Source organism: Echiichthys vipera, assembly GCF_963691815.1.
Source record: "Echiichthys vipera genome assembly, chromosome: 20".
Classification (NCBI taxonomy): domain Eukaryota; kingdom Metazoa; phylum Chordata; class Actinopteri; order Perciformes; family Trachinidae; genus Echiichthys; species Echiichthys vipera.
The window spans coordinates 26,244,147-26,257,118 of NC_139845.1; the positions used below are offsets into that span (position 1 = coordinate 26,244,147).

The 12,972-nt window shown below is 41.9% G+C and overlaps 1 protein-coding gene across 3 annotated transcripts; it reads left to right on the top strand.

The window, feature by feature from the left end:
- The first annotated feature begins 892 nt into the window (after positions 1-892).
- On the top strand, positions 893-10,470 carry LOC310962686 (solute carrier family 25 member 3-like). 3 transcript variants are annotated; one of them, XM_083935205.1, is made up of 8 exons: positions 893-954; positions 1,440-1,611; positions 3,274-3,398; positions 5,222-5,401; positions 6,334-6,515; positions 7,974-8,146; positions 8,456-8,566; positions 10,016-10,470. In XM_083935205.1, the coding sequence occupies exons 2-8, from the start codon at positions 1,470-1,472 to the stop codon at positions 10,174-10,176; spliced, it is 1,074 nt and encodes a 357-aa protein (XP_083791331.1). In that variant the 5' UTR covers positions 893-954; positions 1,440-1,469; the 3' UTR covers positions 10,177-10,470. The 3 variants fall into 3 exon arrangements, with proteins under 3 accessions (XP_083791331.1, XP_083791333.1, XP_083791332.1); XM_083935207.1 differs by lacking the exon at positions 3,274-3,398 and adding an exon at positions 4,500-4,624; XM_083935206.1 differs by having other exon boundaries at positions 1,445-1,611.
- Positions 10,471-12,972: the final 2,502 nt, after the last annotated feature.

Genomic DNA, 12,972 nt, shown 5'->3' on the forward strand with positions numbered 1-12,972 from the left:
CACAGAGTGGAAATACATGTTCACGCTTGCCTCGTAAATCTCTAATTCATTCTTTATAATAAACCCCACATCATGTTGCTCCTGTTTGATTAAACAGTTTAACAGCAAAGGATATTGATCAGATTCTGCCACTTCTCCTTTGATAGTCTAAACTTTAAAAAAAAAAGTGACATGACATGAAAAATGATCTCATAATTCATGTCAATGTCATGTTCAATTTAAAAAAAAAAAAAACTGAGAATATCTGAGGTGACCTGAGATTAACTGTCTCTGAAGTGTCTTCCTCTCATGAAACCACAGCACATCCTCCGCTGACCTACTGCTGGAAATGCAATCCATTTACACTAGACCACATGTACGACAACCCCTCTCCTCCCTGCTTCTCCTTTCATATCTACACAGGCATGCACACACACATCTGGCCGGGGGGTGAATTAACTAACATTCCCACAGAGGCTAATCTCCATGCCTCTACTGTGACAAGATAATAATAATATAATAAGGGACAGCAGCTCCTCTGGCAGCTAAATATGTATCTACCTGCCACAGCCTGAGGGAGTCACTATAACATTCAAAAATGCATGGATTTATGTATAATTGTTTAAAACTGTACTGTACCGTACTGATTATGAATTGTAATATTGTTATATTAGATTAGAGCAGGAATACGCTGCACAGTGCTCTGGCATCTTGTTCCTTCTGCTGCTCAACTCATAGGCTCAACTAGTCAATCATAGAACTTATCTGGTAGGATGACCGGTCCAAGATGGCGGCCGCATTTCTCGCGGCCCAACGTTCGATGCAGCGTCTACTCTTGGACTGAGAATCAGACGGACCCGCCCATGCTTCTCCGTGACGTCACGAAAGGACAAATCTGTTTATCGCGAGGTCATCCGGTCTCTCCGAGTAGCCGGTTGCAGCGAAGCGGAGGCGCCATCTTAAGACACTGAGAGAGTGAGTCTTATTGTTCATTCATAATAGCAATTATTAAATATTACATCTCCGCTTCTTTATAGAGTGCATATTTTGCGGGACCGTGGCTTATGTTTTCCGTTTTGTTTTTCCAACTTTAAACTCTTGTGTTGACAAGTGACCTTCCTCATTGGAGCGGTCCAGTTAGCATAGCATGCAGTTTAACGCTAGCATATAATTTTAGCATCAGCTATGTTAGAAAGCGGCAGCCTCAATGAATATGTAGCCAGGCAGCTTTGGGATAATGCACGATGTTACTGTATACGCGTTGCTTATTGATAGTTAAGTGATATGTGGCCTCAAAAGGGTAGCATAGCTAAATCATTTCCTGTCCACGGTCAGTGAGATATTAAAGGAAGCTAACCAGCACGTGACGTGCCTCAGTTCTTTCTGTATGTGCGCTTGCGCGCATTCAGTCACCTCTGCCATTTAGCTCGAGCACACAGCTAACCTGTTGCTCATTTCAGCGTAGCTCCGCCAGCAGGCAGGACATCACCATGTACCCGACCGCTTTGACGCAGCTGGCCCGGGGCAACCCATTCAGCGCTCCCTTGTTCAGCCTCCAGAAAGTGGAAGAACCCCAACAAAGTCTTCAAGGACAGAGGACCCGCAGACTGGCAGCAGCCGCCACCGCAGAAGGTAACCCCTGCGCGCAGAGTTAGACACAGCAGGCTGGCTTAAGGGCTAGCATTAGCTGGGTTAGCATTAGCTGAGCTAGCCGACCAGATCTGCCCATATACTATACATTTATAATTAAGTACGATTGCCTGTGTGCGGGTTTTACGTTAACGTCCAACTCGTTCATCACTATTAATCATGAGGGATAAGATTCTGAAGGCATTTAGCTGCTAGGCCTCAGCTGCATCCAAGCTGCCTGTGGAGGACACCGAAGGACAAAGTGGTATCTTGCGTTTGTGCTGCGGCAAACGGTATTTGTCGTGTCGCACTTAGTTGTTAATTAAGGATGTAATATGAATTAACACGTTTTAGTGGAGCATCGGTAATTAACTTGTATAAAGGCAAACTAGTCGAGCAATGCATTTGGTCCCTGACTATGACCGACTCAGGGGTCAAGAACAAATTGTCCTAGGTTGAAATGTTTGGCAGGTTGCTAAAGAGTACCCACTCCCCTGTGTTTAGTGTCGTATGTCTGTCGTTTAGGTCCACAAGGTTTCTGTTCCAATGTCCAAAAGGCTTCAGCCACCAGTCTTGAACTTCTTCCCCTTCACTTATCAAGGCAGCTATTTGATGAAGAGTACTTCGAAAGTTGTGATTTCAGTTAAAGCTCTTCATTCAAACATGTATTAAAACACCTTGATGAAGCCCACATACTTATTTCATAAAGCTGTTCTATTCTAAGTGTTTGCCTGTCTACCCCCCCCCCCCGCCCCTGCCCTTTTTTAAAAAACTACAGTAAGCCTCTGGCTTTACCGTTCATCTGTAGCAATTGTTTTCACAAGTTCACCTGGTACTCCTAATGTAGCTGCTATTGTCAGCTTGGGGTGGGGTTGGATCAAATTTGTTCAAACTAGAGGGCATATGGGGCTTACAAACCTCGATTGCTTCTGGATTTTAAGTCATCACCCTTCGGAGTTTTAGGTTTGTCTAACTGTTTTTGAAAATGTATATACTACCAATGCGAGTGAGAAGGAATCTTCACTAGAGTCACTGCGGCCAAGTGAGCCGTCATTCGATTCTCCATAGTCAAACCAGCTGTCCCGATATGTAGTGCACCTGCATTGTGAATTCACTGAAACTGCTCTGAGGAGCTGACATGAAGGGTCTGCAGTATAAAACTCTGACATGAAGGTAAACAATTATTGTTCAGTTAAATACTAATAATAATAAAACCGTTTTTCCAATGATTAAGTTCACTTCAAGTGCATTCTAGATGACCTCAGGTTTCTTTTCACAAACTTACAGAACTTTTAACTGTTGAATATCAGAAGAAAATGCCCATGGATATTTCCTGTACAGCAAAAACTTAACATTATATTAAAAATTAATTTAATTCTACTTGAGCCCTCACTTAATGTAGACCCTATGGAATCTCTTGTTTGTTTTTTAAATTCTCTATTTTGCCCTAACTGTCCATGATTCTGTTATAACTATAGGGCCCTACCATAACACTGCCTTCAAACAGGCACTTGCCACCGGAGCTAAAAGCTTTTGAGGACACACTGAACATGTTAAACTAGTTGAATTCTTTAACACTATTTAGACATCCAACTCCTCGAAGAAGTGTCATCCTTTTCTAAACTCAGAAGTCCTGTTCTTAAAGCCTCCCCTGTGTTTCCTCAGAGGGAGACAGTTGTGAGTTCGGCTCTCAGAAGTATTTGGTCCTGTGTGGCTTTGGTGGGATTCTGAGCTGTGGCACCACACACACAGCTGTTGTTCCCCTTGATCTGGTCAAATGCAGATTGCAGGTCTGTCTCTCCGGCTCGGTGTTTTGTGTTTTTTAACGTTGCATCCCATCCACCCGTGGCTGTATTTTTGTTTCTTTTATGAAAATGCACCAATTTGCATGGAACAAATCGCATCAGCCCAGTTGTGAAGTTTCTTGTCATTGTGTATTGATTCTAAAGTATTGGAGTGATCATAACATGGTTGCATGGTTCTGCACCAGTGTCTGTGTTTGATTTTTACCCACCTCGTCTCCCTCTGACCCGTATCAGATCATACTAGAGGACACAGGACAGGTGTGACAGATCTGAGGGAGAATGTCCTGTATGTTGACTGTGCTATTTGACACTATCAGGTGTTTGTTTTGATTGTCTGAATATAAACAAATAAAATTAACTGAGATATGCTGACCAAAAAATTAGGTGAACATTTGCCTTTATTGATGGTAATCTGTCTGTTTAACTCAACCTGAAGTTTATTCCTTGAATAATTATTTTAATCACAAATTTTTAGGACCACCGTGCTGCATTTTGCAGCCAATGAACTACAAATTTAGACTTGCACCACTACAAAACAAGTTGAAATTATACAACAGATTTACAGTGATTTCTACCTTCTAGGCAAACAACTTAATCTTTTAAAGTAATAATTTAATTTCCTGTAAATTAACTTGCCGTGTTTACAAAAGTGACTTGAAATCAGTGACAGCATCCAGGGTAGGAAATATTTGGAAAATTGTGGTAAACCTTTTGAAAAAGAAGTGATTGCATTAGTTTGTAGTGAATGGTCCAACTTGCAAACCACCACTCCAGGAACGTTCATACTGAAATGTGTGCAATGGTTTTTATCAACTTTTGGTGTGTGATCCTAATAAATGGTTGCATGTTCGTGGCAGAGCCTGACTATAAATGGAGAGTCCTGGCACTGAATTTAAACTGTCCACAGTTGGGCATGGCACATGGACTAGTCTCAAAGGTTGGGCAGTTTTTTTGCTGCCACAATACAGAGACTTCCATTTTTTTTTGGCTCTGCTTTGGTGTTGATTTTGTGTTGATTTTTGTCCTGTGCTGCTTGTGACCCTGCATGTTGCATGTATATTGTGTGTCCCCTCTCCTCTACCACAGAGGAAGTCAGCTGCGAGTTTGGCTCCTCAAAGTACTATGCCCTATGTGGCTTTGGGGGTATCCTGAGCTGCGGCATCACACACACAGCAGTGGTGCCCCTCGACCTTGTCAAGTGCCGCCTGCAGGTGTGTATTGAAGCTGAACCTCACAGTAGCAAGGAGTAGTCCCTCCAACTTCTCAGCCCCTTGGCTTCATTTTCAATCTTCAGTCTAATTGTATAGAACTTTGAACTGACAAATAATAAACTAGTTCAAAGTGCTGTGCCAGACTAACCCCATGCAGCATTTTGCTGTTGCTGATTAGCATCACGGTGGTGTTATTAATTCCTGCAAAGATTTTTCAACCTTAATGGTTTGTATACGTTTTAGTTTGAGTCACTAAGAAGTAGTAGGTGTTCACATTTCCAAGTGACGTGAATTGGAATTTGAAATTGTCTGACACTTGTACCAGTGTTTTATACCTGTAAAAGTAAATACTATACAGAATCTCCCATAGATAAGGTTGTACAGTAAAAATCGATTCTTATGCCACACTATTGTAGGCATGGCTCAATTTATAGGTCTCCCTTGGATGTCACATCGCCCATTACAATGTTAGAATTTTGATTAACAGTAACCAAGTTTATCTTGAAATTTATTGAGCTAGTTTAGCCTAAAACCCCAAGTCCCAGAGTTTCAAATGGTCTGATGACATGCTTCATCATTGTTAATACTCCTCCTCAGGTGGACCCAGATAAGTACAAGAGTATTGGCAACGGCTTTGCATTGACAGTGAGGGAAGATGGTGTTCGAGGCCTGGCAAAGGGCTGGGCTCCCACCTTCATCGGCTACTCCATGCAGGGACTGTGCAAGTTTGGCTTTTATGAAGTGTTCAAGATCTTCTACAGTGACTTGATGGGAGAGGTGAGTCCAAATACAGCTTTCAGCGCACAGCTCTGACAGAGAACAACACATATTAATCCTTGTCAGTCTGCTTTACCTTGTTTGGTGATGAGGTGTTATACTCAAGGTAGCCTAACTCACCTGATGTAGGCCGATTGTGGAAAGCCTGCCATTGGTTGCTTATTTCAGACTATTTTCCTCCCTTTACACTATTTTGGATCTATTTTGAAAGAATGCTATTGCTGCATAGATGTCTTCGCACCACCCAAGACAATTGTGATTGGGGTAACGAAATACCCCCCTAACCAGTATGATAAGTGGTTAGACCTCTCTCCACCACTGACGCAGCACTGTGCAGACAGGTCTGGCAATGCAAGACTACAACACGCCCTAGTGAAAAAATGGCATGTTCTACACTGTAGAAAAATGAAATTAACTGTGTTTGATATAAAAAATGCCTTTTAATTAAACCAAAGTTGAGCGCAGCAAGGAGTTGTAGGTGCGAATCAGCATTGTCCTAATCTCCGTGCGCTGTTAAACTATGTTCTGTCTGCTGATCAAAAGGAACCAGTCTTAAACTTATATCTGGACGTTAAAAGCACCAAATTACTTGCTTTAAAGATTTTTTTGTTTGTAAAATTAAGAATATAAATATATAATTTCCGTGATGCTATTTAGGTCGAAAGTGATAGAATCATGACGGTGCTGTGAGCCGTGCGAGTAAAAAAAAAAGAATGTCAATGAGCAGAGGTCACTTCCCTTTTTGTTTCCGAGGGATCTTCTTCCCGTGGAAGATCTTTCTCTTTTGTATTTATCCCTGGACAATGTTCTTATGTATGAATTTGCAGGGCTTGAGATGATGAAACTTTCTGCTGCTGAGTGACGCAAGGTAAACCTGAGCTGTGTATGTCTGTCTGACCATTTGTGCGTTTTTTTTTTTTTTAAACCAAAAGGAGAACACCTACCTGTGGAGGACATCCCTGTATTTGGCTGCCTCTGCCAGCGCAGAGTTCTTTGCAGACATTGCTCTGGCTCCCATGGAGGCTGTCAAAGTTCGTATCCAGACCCAGCCAGGCTACGCCAACAACCTCAGACAGTGTGTCCCCAAGATGTTCGCAGAGGAGGGACTCTGGGCGTAAGTGTACTCTTAAATCATTGATAAATGGAAAATCAATTCTTATGACAACACGCTCCTTAGATCCACCTCTGGAGGGCTCTGTTCTCTGAGCAGTGCTCCTCAGCAGCTTGCTGGCTGTACAGTTGGAGGTGCTTGAGTCATTGGCGTGTGAGAACAGTCTACCTGTCCCCCAGCTCAACTGCAACACTGGCAACCCTGTCATCTATAGACGGGGAGCTCCTAGTGCTGTAAGGCTGAGGGACGGATACACTTGACATTGTTAATGCATAAACAATAGTCATTGTTTAGTTATCATCATTGACTGTCTTTCTTCCAAGAGACAACAGGTATATGATTGCCCTGGAAAAAAAATGTCAGTAGTGACAGGGACACACTGACAGACTGGGAGCTAAGAGATGAAGCCGAGAGGAGCTTCACACAGACACCCTGCCCCGCTGTTGCACAATGTTCATAAAGCACTAATAAAACGTGAAATAGTATTGTTTTTAACTGCAGGGTACTGCGGTACCTTTCTAGTATCTGTTTACCGTGCAACACTACCAGCAACTGGGAACTTGATGAGCTGAGTTGCAGGTGACACTGTAAGCCTGTTTCGAGATGACACTTGCAGTTCACACCGCTGCAGCATTCACCTGCAACGTTGTAAGTGGCTTTTGTCTTGTGGAGAATCTCAGGTCTCAACTACTGTGTGAGCGACATATTTACTCATTTTAATCTCTGCATCTGCGTGCAGGCTCGTCTCAACTGTGTTTTGGGTGTAAGTGGGACCTGAAGAGTTCATCTTCTCTTTGTTTTGTTTTTTCCAACAATACATGCAAGGCTAATGCCCAGAAAAAGACTGATTTTATTGATTTACATCGCAAGCTGAGGGATCGGTACAGGGACTACAGAGAGCAGCATACTCTGCTCCGGTTTAATCCCACTGACTCCCTTCACCCATGCGCCGCAGCGGGGGAGCAAGACACAGGAAAGCCTTAGGTATTGAGTAGCTGCAGTGTTTATTCATGGGCAAACTAACCTTCGCTGTACATTTGTCAACAATTCTACAACAAACTTTCCTTCTGCTCAGCTTGCTGATACTTGTCAGCCCTGAGTACTGTCTCGCAACCCACCAATTGTGTGCTTCCGATTCGTCATATTTTCCGGGCTTGAGTACTTGTGCCTATGTTTGTACCAAATCACTGTAAAGTCAAACCGCTTTACTCTACGAAATATATCTTTTAGAGGTTTAAGCCCACAAGTCAGATGGACTGTCTTAAAACCTGTTGCACAAAGTTCAAAAAACGCTTCTGTGGACCCATGCCGATGATATACTAACCATCCAGTGCAATGGGAATCCCCCAAATGTTTTTTGTAAATGGTAATGCAGTGTACAGGCAGGATGTGAACATTGTATCAGTTAATTTGAGCAGCCTTTTTATGCTGTGTTGAATCTCCTCTCTCCTTTCACTCCAGTTTCTATAAAGGTGTGGTGCCCCTGTGGATGAGGCAGATCCCCTATACCATGATGAAGTTTGCCTGCTTCGAGCGAACTGTGGAGCTGCTTTACAAATATGTTGTTCCCAAGCCCCGCAATGAGTGCAGCAAATCTGAGCAGTTGGTGGTCACCTTTGTGGCTGGTTATATTGGTGAGTAAAAGGACATCATAACCGGACACTGCAACTCATGGTGCACCCAGCCAGAACACCAGATCATCCGTTACGATGCAGACATAATGAAATTGTGAAGGGTTTGACAATTTCCAGCAATATTAAATTAAGAATATTTCTTAGTAATGCAGCTAGCTACATATTGGCAGTCATGTCAGTTTCTTGTGATTCCAGTAATAACGCGTCATTCCTTGTGAATTTGTTCTAAACATGTTGGTATAGACAGTGAAGTTATAGCAGCTGATTGGCAGATTCTAATTCTCTGTTTTTTGTGTGCTCTGTGTGCAGCTGGTGTGTTCTGTGCCATCGTGTCCCACCCTGCTGACTCTGTGGTGTCTGTGCTGAACAAGGAGAAAGGCAGCACTGCTGCCCAGGTCCTCAAGAAGCTGGGACCTAAAGGTCTGTAACAACACTTATCCACACTAACTTTAGCAGTAGTTTAACACAAGGTTTTGATCAACACGCTACTTAGATCCACCTCTACCACCAGTTCGAGGTGCTTGAGTCATTGGTGTGTGAGAACAGTCTACCTGTCCCCCAGCTCAACTGCAACACTGGCAACCCTGTCATCTATAGACTGGGAGCTCCTAGTGCTGTAAGGCTGAGGGACGGACACTGATAAACAGATGCTTTGCTGTCACCTTAGAAACACTGTAGCATCCTGATGCTATAACAGAAACCGCCACAGAATACAACATTTAAAGTGAACCAAGAATAAATATTGTGAAGTATTTAAGTTCCCCTCCACTGAAATGTTTTTCTTGTTCGTACATTTGAGCTTCACTGTGCAGAATAATGTATGCACAGTGTTACAATAATCTGCTGAAAGTGGAATGTTTCTGTGCCCATTTAAACTCTCAGAATCGAGCTCTGTAACGCCTACCAGAGGGAAGAAGTTCAGTTTGTTTGCAGGGTGTTCATTTGTCAGATGAATAGAGCGCTGTGCGTAATCCCGCTGTCTCAGCCTGACAATTTTCGGAGGCCAATACTGGTCCAATATTCAACTTGCAACTTCATGGTGATAAAATAAATAAATGAATGAATAACTACAATTAATAGCAGGAAAATAAATTGATTGATTATAGTCTGCTGTGATCACACCGCCAGTGATAGAGAAGCAAGAAGTGCACTGCTCACTCATATTTGGACCATTGTGCGTTAGGAGCGTCAAGGCTGTTAGGTAGCAGCTGGCAGCTATACCCTTCTCTGCTGTTGTGCTAAATGGTAAGTGATGCTAGTGCCAACCAGAGAGCTGAATGCTTAAAAGAACAGAAATGAACTCTCAGGTGAAGTGTGTGGCTTTAAAAGAGCACACAGCTCCACAGAAAACTGCGGCTCTCCTGTAGATCAGACCGGGATGCGCTAATGGGATAAGCTTCAATGACTGCTTTCTTCTGGATTTCTGGCAGACTCGATACCTAAAGGCACGTTGCTGCCATCCACAGGACAAAGGTGTATCGATTATATTATAGTCATATGAACAGTCCGGACTACATCAGTGGCAGTTGTTGTTATCCCTTTTCAACTCGCATATAGATGGATTTTCAGGTAAAGCGAGGAACGTGCCGCCTGTCTTGACGTCAGGTCTTTAGATTGACTTTGTATGTAATTGCACTGCTTGTGTTGCTGGCGGTGTGATCACAGCATAACATGAACAGAACTTCTGTTTTTAATTATTCCACAGTTTAACCAAGGTGTTTCTGTTTTGCTGTAAATTGATCAATGTACCCACCCATTGTGAGGTGGAGGAAATACTGAAAATACCTCAGCCTAAAGAATTCCAATACCAATTGCATCTCTTATGCTAGCAATGTGTCTGAATCGTGTGTCTCTGTCTGTCCTTTTCAGGTGTGTGGAAGGGTCTGGTTGCCCGTATCATCATGATTGGTACTCTGACCGCCCTGCAGTGGTTCATCTACGACTCTGTCAAGGTCTACTTCCGCCTGCCCCGCCCCCCTCCCCCTGAGATGCCAGAGTCCCTGAAGAAGAAGCTTGGCCTCACTGAGTGACCCTCCACTCAGCTAACATACATCATGTGAATGCCCTCAAACTTCCAGAGCGCACTCAGCAGTTTTCTATATTTATGTCCTCACCCCCTGCCGCTCTGCACAGGCCACAGGGCTGCTACTACCAGTGTAAATGAATAAACAGAAATGGTCAAGGAGAAGTGGTGGAGTTGTCGCTCTTGGATAACGAGTAAGACAGAAAATATTCCTTTGTAGAAACACTCGTCTGGTTTTATCAGTTCCTGTCATTAGAAAATTGTTGAAATTCTAATAAAAGAATTTAATTCCCTGAAAAAATTGGCTGATTTTTAAAACATTTTTTAAATTACATATGTTTTTCTTTTTCAATTATTTCATGTAATCAGTTCAGTAGACAAGACATGAGTTATACAGGTAATGCAACTTTGTTCTGTACTTTCTTTTTACATTAATGTCAATATCTGCAGGATTTGTTTGGTAATGTTAGGCACTATTCTGCCTTAACTGTCAAATTTAGTCCTTAAATCAAAGTAATCATTGTAGGAGATTTTAATATTCATGTGGACATTGATAATAATAACCTTAGTATTGCATTTATCGCTCAGATGCGATTGGTTTTAGTCAGACTACATAAACCTACTCACTGCTTTAGTCACACCTTTGACCTTGTTTTGGCTTATGGTGTGGAAATCAATGACTTAATCTTTCCACAGAATCCTGTTTCATCAGACCATTATTGAATAACTTTAATTCATATTACAGGAGTACTCACCTCTGGGCAAAAGTCTCTACACTAGATGTTTATCTGATTGTGCTGTAACTAAATTTTTAGAGATAAAAGGAAGGTTGGATAAAGGTCTATAGTTGACTAGAACCTCTGGATCAAGACTGGGCTAATTAAGGTTTAATTACAGTTACTTTAAAAGACTGGTACATATCCTGCCGATAAACACATTAATCATATCTAATACAGGAGTGCTAACTAAGGGTAACACTTTAAGTAACTTGGTTGGAATAGAGTCTAGGAGACAAGTAGAAGGCTTTGATGCCGAAATGGTAGAGGTTAATTTGTTAAGGTCAATTGTAGAAAAGCAGTCCAAGAATATATCAGGTCGTACAGTTGTTTCTAAGGTTCCTGGGTTTGAAGAAAAATTGGTGCCAGGCAAGTTGATTTTGTCTCTAATAGTTGTAATTTTGTCATTAAAGTAGGTCATGAAGTCGTTACTACTGAGGGTTATAGGAATACATGACTCAATAGAGCTGTTGCTCTCTGTCAGCAGGGCTACAGTGCTGAAAAGAAATCTAGGACTGTTCTTATTCTCCTCTACTAAAGATGAGTAATAGGCTGCTCTGGCATTACAGAGGGCCTTCCCATATGTTTTTAGACTTTCATGCCAAAATAAGCGAGATTCCTCCAATCTAGAACGCCATTTACTTTTGTAAGTGTTATACCAAGGAGCTAACTTCCTCTGTTTCACTATTTTCTTTTTTAAAGGAGCAACAGAGTCGAGTTGTTTGTAGTGAGCCTGCAACACTGTCAACAAGGTGATCAATTTCAGAGAAACTAATGTTAGTACAGGAATCTATTACTTCATGTAAGTAATAAAGATGTCACATGCCATCAACAGTTCAACACTGGAAAAATGACAAAAGTAGAATAAAGGAAGTTACAAAGTAATAGGAATCAATTGCAAGGCCAGTTTCAGTCCTTGATGTATCAAAAATTCAAATAATATAACTCCTGACATCCTCTCGAATCTCTGCAATGACTGTCCTGTTGTCCCACATTTCCTAATCTCAAAGGTGCTTAGAATTAAGCCATTCTCATGAGGTTTTCTTTTTTGTTTTGTGTTTACTAACTTCATCTAATTGCATGTTGTCAGCAAGCCAATGTTTTTGTTTTTTGTATATGTTAAATTAGTGAATAATTTCATCTTAATATGAGTAAGCTTATGTTTCACTTTCAGATGAGTGCCTGGAAGTGGAGCGATTCTAAAGCCTGAAATACACTGTACGATTTTGTAAACATTCCTGTTTAATGCCAACTCGCACTGTACGAGTAAATCAGCCGTGATGTGAGGCACAAGCTCATGATTTCTGTGCTCACACTGTACAGTCCTATCCTCGGGTACGACCTGAGTGCTCACACGGGCATTAAACAGGAACGATTGCAAAATTGTACACTGTATTCCAGGCTTTAGAATCGCTCCACTTCCAGGATCACATCTGAAAGTGAAACACGAGCTTACCCGTAGTAAAAGGAAATTATTCACTAACTTTACATGTGCAAAATAAGTCAGCAGAACAAAAATACAATGGACTTTTAACAGGATAGGCAACGTGTCTCATAAATCCAAAGGGAATGAACTAACAAGCAATCCATAGGCTACATCCAAAAGATGTCTGGTTTACGTAAGTCGAGCAAGGTTTTCAATCATACTGAAAGACTGAGGTTCATTTTTACATTTTTTATGCTGTGGTGGTGTCATATGAATGTAGAAAAACTGATATGACCAAATAAATTTCACACACAAGGTAAACATACCGGGTGTATAGCCGTACTCTTTCCGAAGCAGAAAATAAGAGCGACCTAATTTGTGTTTTAATGAAAGCGGGAGACTGAAGCCTTTGCTTTGTTTACATCGAAGCCGAGCAATCAAGCCGGTAAGATCGGGTGTAATCATAAAACCACCACTCCGCTGGTTAATTTTTAACCACTTCCTTAAAAACTGCGCACGACGGGAGGAGGTTTAGCACAGCAAACCAGGCTTGCATGGTTGCCCTTGTGTGATAGGCTACTAGCTAAAAGTTTAAATGTGG